This window comes from Arachis stenosperma, chromosome 4, assembly GCF_014773155.1.
Source record: "Arachis stenosperma cultivar V10309 chromosome 4, arast.V10309.gnm1.PFL2, whole genome shotgun sequence".
In the NCBI taxonomy this organism is placed as follows: Eukaryota; Viridiplantae; Streptophyta; class Magnoliopsida; order Fabales; family Fabaceae; genus Arachis; species Arachis stenosperma.
The window spans coordinates 38561178-38568218 of NC_080380.1; the positions used below are offsets into that span (position 1 = coordinate 38561178).

The 7041-nt window shown below is 28.3% G+C and overlaps 1 protein-coding gene across 1 annotated transcript; it reads left to right on the forward strand.

Moving 5' to 3' along the window:
- Nucleotides 1-3680: 3680 nt before the first annotated feature.
- On the forward strand, nucleotides 3681-6163 carry LOC130974892 (protein NRT1/ PTR FAMILY 2.8-like). Its single transcript, XM_057899731.1, has 3 exons — nucleotides 3681-3795; nucleotides 3897-4114; nucleotides 4509-6163. Exons 1-3 carry the CDS (start codon nucleotides 3681-3683, stop codon nucleotides 5982-5984), a joined length of 1809 nt encoding a protein of 602 aa, XP_057755714.1. The 3' UTR covers nucleotides 5985-6163.
- Nucleotides 6164-7041: the final 878 nt, after the last annotated feature.

The following is a 7041-nucleotide window of genomic DNA, read 5'->3' on the forward strand; positions in this document are numbered from 1 at the left end:
TATCATAATTTACTCCAGCTATACGATGAATTCAGCGGCAGTCGGCAGCTCCAAAAGTTTGCATCAGTGCACCTCAAACACATGATCTGATTTCTTAAGCTGCAAGTATGCCAGCACATTGCCGTTCAATTCCATCAGCAATGGTAATGCTTAAATTGAGACATTTTTAAGTTATAATAAACAAACAATCATCGAAATACTATTCATCCATACCTTTTCATTTATCCATAAAAGAAATTTTATATAAAGAAAAAAAAGAAAAAAAGAAGAGTTAAAATAGTAAGAGCGACATAAATGATGATTCTTATCATTTTGTTTGGCCGTTTATATATAGAAGACCAAAAAATCATCATTATCTAACAAAATTAATTTGTATTTATTGCATTTAATTTGAATAAACAAGAATTATCATATTTTAGTTTAGTATTTAATTCACATTATTTGAATTTGACTTAATACATTTAATTTAATTTGATTTAATTATTAATTAAAAATATCTCAATTACTTATTTTATTTATAGATTTATTATTTTAATTATTAATAATTTAATCAAATCAATTAATTAATATACATAATTTATACCTAATTTGATTTAATAAATTAAAAAATACTACCAGAATATTAAAAGAAATAAATTAAAAAATACTATTAAAACAAATTGATATAAATTATAATTATTATGTAATATTTAAATATCTAATCAAATCAATTAGTTGATATAATTAATCTCATAATAAATTGTATTTAATGAGTTAAAAAGAAATAAATCGAGAAACACTCTCATAAGCATGCCACGTCAGCTCCATCAATAAGTGTAGAAATCCAATTTTTATATAATAGAATAGATAGAATAGACGTTAATTCATATATAGTATATAAATAAATTTAATTAGAATAAATAACAATTTATTTATTTTATTTTAGACTTTATAAATGAAAAGACTAATTCACTAATATAACGAATTATAATTAATATAGTATAATTAATTAAGTAATATAAATTATAACAAATTATATTTAGAAAAAAATATTTTAATATCTAATCAAATCAATTAGTTGATATAATTAATTCAGTGTAATAAATTGTATTGAATGAGTTAAAACAATTAAATCGAGTAACACTCTCTGAAACATACCACGTCAGCTTCATCACTAAATGTAGACATCCGATTTTTATATAATAAAATAGATTTAAGAATATAAATTCATATATAAAAGAAAATAACTATGGGGGCATAAAATAGGAAAATTTAAATTTTATAATTAATGACTATAATTAATATATATTTATGAATTAGATAATATTTTAATTGTTCAATTTTGTTTTGATTTATATAAAAAATTAACTCAAATTGTATTACGCCAATGCTCTAAATTATTATTATACGAATGTTGTGATGTTATGGAATAATTATTTTTCAAAATTTAGAGGTTTAAGAGATGTAGAATCTAATTTTTGGTGATGTCGTGATAAAGTTGATCAAGATCCGGACTTCACCCGGTCTAGACCCGATTTTAGTGTGGTTCGAAAGTAAGACGATTTCATCGGGTCTAGGGTCAGATAAGGGTCTCATAAATAGACCCGGTCATTATTTAGGGTTGGGTCCAGACCAACACGAACCCAGCTTTAACCGGCCCATGTGCACCCCTAGCTCTAATCGTATAGTCGCATCATACTCATTTAAAAGGGTTGCGGATTCGAATCTCTTTATTTTTGGTAAAAAAAAAACAAAAACTCAAACTGTATTACAACAAGAAAATTTTAGGAGTATAATGACTGACGTGAATCGGTACGATGCTAAACAAATACAGTAGAGATGAAGACTGATTATTGCACGAAAACAATTCCATTTACTTGAATTTTTCCATTTTATTTTGAGGTTTAAAAACATTAAAATTTATCATATATGATCAAAATTAAGACATTATTAATTTATTGCATATTATAATTTTTTTTTAATTAATTCAATTATTTTGTGAATTTTTTTATTATGTAGTATTGTTTATTATTCACGTGAATAAAAAAACATAAATCGAGTTCGATTTTAAAATTTAATATGTTGAAGAATATTTTTTTATTAAAAAATACTCAGATATAGATATAATATTAAATATTTTTCGTATATTACATGGATACATACACTAGTTATTAAATTAAAGGAAATATTTTGATAATTGTTATTTCTTTTTGCATTTTAAATTATTATTTGAATTTTAAAAGATTTTATTTTTGATAAAAAATATCTTTTGGAAAAAAAAATCACATTTAATATTTTAAAATTAATCTTAATTCAATCAAATATACCATTGGATTTGATGCATTTTTTTTCTTAAAAACATTTGAAGAGTTATTTAAAAGATATATAAAAATGAAAAATATTTATTTCTATATTTTTTTAATATATTTTTTTTATTTGTGTAAAAGATTATTTAATTACCAAATTTTGATATCTAGAAATTTATAAAATTCTTTTTCGAATATATCTTCTTATATTTAGTTTAGTCTGTCAAATTAAAATTATTTTTAAAAAATTAAAATATCTTTTTAAGACTGTTTTCTAGAAAGTAAGTTTTTTTTTTTTTTTTTAAGTAAAATAGTACCATGGTAGTTTACTCGGTGTTGAATTGTCGATAAATTGTTATTTGTAATGTACTAGGGTCTAGGGATGCTCCTGTTTTCACTGCTTGGATCCATGAGAAAGTTTGTTTTTGACAGTGATATAGTAGCTAAGGATGCTCCTATCTTCACTCTTATTGTATTGAATATTGATCCATCCCAAACTCTGCTTTCCGGTGGCTAAATATTAAGCTTATAATTCAACACATGCTAAAAACAAAATTAACATAAAAAGCCACGTGACATTTTTAATCTATCTTCATCCTAGTGTTTCATTGATTTACTTCTAGTAATCTCAATTGAAATATTAGTATTATCATTGACAATTCAATTAAAATATTTGATAAAAAATATTATGCATGTAGCAAAATTAGTGATTAAATTATTCACGTATATATATTTATTATTTTATATTTTTTAATATATCTTTTTTATTTTAATTCTTATTTTATATTTGGTAGTTAATTATATATATATATATATATATATATATATCATCTAAATAATATTTTTTTAAATTGTTTGCATGAATTATTATCAACAAATAGACATAGCAAATAGTTATGTAAAATATGTATTAAAATTAAACTCATTTAAAATTTATATAAATTAAAATACTTATTATTATTTAAATTAATTATGCTAGTCGTAATCTCGTAGAATATATTAAATTTAGTTATTAAAATTATTCATTATTATAAAATACATATTAAAATACAAAATACACATTAAAAATAAATTAAATTACACATATATTATACAAATACATAAAAATTAATTTTAAAAGTTGATTCTAGTCCGCAGATAACATTTTTATATTTTAATTAGTTTCTAAATAAAATCACGTGAATGAACAATCTTGATATTTCAAAGTAACCCTAGCCACCTTTGACTTTTTTGCATGCAAATTCGTGAGTTTGTTTGAGGACTGGAAGCTAAAAGCACTCACAAATTTTTGACGTGGCATTATGAGACTACATATAAATAGACAAACAATAACATATTAGACTGTGTGTGTGTGAAAGAGATGAACCGAGTTGGAACCATAACTCAAGGAAGGAAATGGAGAATGCAACAACCAATTCTTCATGTGAAGAGGAACAAATACAAGATGAGCATGCATCTGCACCAGAGACACAAGAAGCAGGAGGATGGAGATCAGTCTACTACATTATTGGTAAAAAAAGAACAAAAGAAAAAGAACGATTTTTCCATAATATTAATTAGCAAAACCCTAATCTTTTTTATCATTTTGTTGCTTAATTTGGGTTTTTGAAGGTAATGAGTCGTTCGAAAAATTGGCATCAATGAGTTTGATATCGAATCTGACGATGTACCTGCTAACGAGGTACAACTTGAGTGCGATATTTGTGGTGAATGTGGTTCAAATTTGGAATGGATCATCCAATGTTGCATCCATAATCGGTGCTTTCATTTCTGATACTTATTTGGGAAGGTTTCGCACCCTCTTATTTGGCTCCATTGCATCACTTCTGGTAAGCAAATCAATCATCACATCAATGTCACAATTACCAGGATAATGTTTTATTTCATTATTATATTTCCCCCTTTTGGTAGTGTAACATTAACAAACTAGGATTTATGTCAAGGAATTACTCTAATGAACTTTTAAGTCGAAATAAGTTAAAACCCAAGAGATGTATTTTGATAGAATAAATTATCATTTCTGATCATAAAAAAATCCAATGCTTATCATTTTGACTTTGATACTCATTAAATAGGGTAGTTTATCAAACAGTTACGTTAGTTTATATGTTCTGTGCTTAAATTCTTAATGATAAGAAATGATCATTTATTCTATTGTGAAATTGTTAAATATTTTATTGGTTGAGTTATTAACATGGGGTAGAACATGAATTACATGAACAGGGTATATTGATAATGACCCTAACAGCAGGTATACATCAATTGAGGCCTGCTAACTGCACTAATAGGCCACATTGCCAGTGGCCACAACCGTGGCAGCTTGGTATACTCTTTTTCGCCCTCGCCATGTTATCTGTTGGCGCAGGTGGAATTAGGCCGTGCAACATTGCATTTGGTGCTGACCAATTCAATACCAAAACAGAGAAAGGCAGGGCACAATTGGAAAGTTTTTTCAATTGGTGGTACTTCACCTTCACCATTGCACTTGTGATCGCGCTAACTGGCGTTGTCTACATTCAAACCAATGTTAGCTGGACCTTAGGATTCGCCATTCCAACACTCTGCCTTGCTTTCTCAATAGCAATCTTCTTAATCGGCCGGCACACTTACATTCGAAAGAAGCCTCAGGGGAGTGTCTTCTCTGATATGGCAAAGGTGATCACTGCAGCGTGTCGAAAGTGCAAGCTTAAGACCTCTGATAGAACACGTTACTATGATCCTGCTCCATCAGAATCGGACCACAACAATGTTAGGCTTGTTCGTACAGATAGGTTCAAATTTCTTGAGAAGGCTGCTATAATTTCTGATCCTAGTGAGTTGAATGAACAATTGAAGCCGAAAAATGTTTGGAGGCTTTGTAGCTTGCATCAAGTTGAAGAATTAAAATGCTTATTGGGAATTCTACCAGTTTGGGTGACAGGAATCTGTTGCTTCATTGTAATGGATCAGCAGAACACATTTGGTGTTCTTCAAGTTATTCAAACAAACAGATCAATTGGGAAACATTTCAAAGTTCCACCAGGTTGGATGAACTTGTTCTCAATGGTAGCACTTTCAATTTGGATCTACATCTATGAATGCATCTACATTCGAGTGACAAAGAAAATTAACAAAAAGGCTACTCGGTTAAGCATGAGCCTAAGAATCAGAATTGGGATTCTTTTGTCAATTTTGTGCATGCTTGTGGCCGCGATCGTCGAGCAGAAGCGCCGCGACTCAGCTTTGAGAGCAAAATCATTTGCTTCGCCGATGAGCTTCGCAGTGCTGCTGCCACAGTTTGCGCTGTCGGGTCTCAACGAAGCCTTCGCTGCCGTGTCCATAATGGAATTCTTCACAACGGAGATGCCTGAGAGCATGAGGACTGTGGCTGGTGCTGTTTTCTTTCTGAGCTTGTCAGTTGCAAACTACTTAGGATCATTGATTGTGAACATTATCCATAAAGCTACATCACACGGTGGGAGAAATTCATGGCTTGGTGGACATGATTTGAATGACAATAAGCTTGATTACTACTATTATCTCATTGCTGCACTTGGTGTTTTGAATTTTGTTTACTTCAATTTCTTTGCTAGCCATTTCTTGGGTAAAAAACCTAGCAATGATACAAAAAAGGTGCAGCCAAAGAATTCAATACCAAACCAGCAGAATGGAGAGCCACCTCAAGAGAAGGAATTTGACATAACAATTGATCCAAGATGAAAGAGGGAACATGATCATGCTAATTTGTTACATTTTATTTTGTTGTTGTTTAGGTTAGGTGTGATCGTAACAATCTTTTTGTCTTGAACACTGTATTGGGCTAATTAGGTGTGGTATATTGCAGATCATAATTTAGATTTAGATATCAAGTTTGATGAACTAGCCTTCACCAGTGATTGTAGTTGGTTACTTTAATTTCTCAAACAAAATTTTAAACTGTTCACTTATTAATTTTCATATTATATAAATTTGTATGTTTAAATCAAGGTAAAAACTGACAATTTTTTTTGTGCCATCAGAATTTTTATGCACATGCCTCAGTTTTATTTTTTGGTTTCATATCTTCTCTAGTGATATAATTTCCACTATCTTTCTTTCCTACCTTTTCTTTCTTTCCTCTAAAATAATAAAACATTAAGATTTTTCTGTGCATAAAAAAAATTAAAACTCGTGCAATATACTAAATTTCATCAGCATGAGCATTAGTGTAGACTGCAGAGATTATTCTAAATTAAAGAAAGAAGATTATTAAGTTTTTGAAAAATTCTTTTCAATTCTGACCCGTATGTATCTGTCTCATGCCAGAGTTTCGAAATCAATAATTTCCATGTAAAAATCTAATATAAAAAATTGATGATATTTATACAAAAACCAACTCACTCTCCAACTGACTAATTTTATGCACTACTATTAGATAGATTAGATGAGATTCACACTTGAGACCAGTGTGAACAAAGAAACAAATAGATGTGATATTTACACACGCATTTTTGCATATATTTTTTCATTTTATAAGCAGACTTATCTACAGACACACTGCAAAACAATACAAAACAAAAAGACAAAAAAAAAACAAGAAAGAAAGAAAAATGAGTGAGAAATCTAAATTTTTATTTTTATTTCTTTGAGTTTTATGATTGAATTATCTACTATTAAATTTAGCTTCTTTTTTTCTTTGTATAAATTTATGAGCACTTCAATGTATGAAACAAATAATTTCTTGGTTTAAAATGAGAATAAAAATGCACTTTTAATTTGTATATGATTTTAGATTTGA

Excerpts from the sequence above, each read along its gene's own strand:
- LOC130974892 (XM_057899731.1), top strand. The coding sequence starts at position 3,681 with ATGGAGAATGCAACAACCAATTCTTCATGTGAAGAGGAACAAATACAA. Across the intron at positions 3,796-3,896 it reads ATCAGTCTACTACATTATTG|GTAATGAGTCGTTCGAAAAA; the intron begins GTAAAAAAAGAA and ends GGGTTTTTGAAG. Across the intron at positions 4,115-4,508 it reads GCTCCATTGCATCACTTCTG|GGTATATTGATAATGACCCT; the intron begins GTAAGCAAATCA and ends TTACATGAACAG.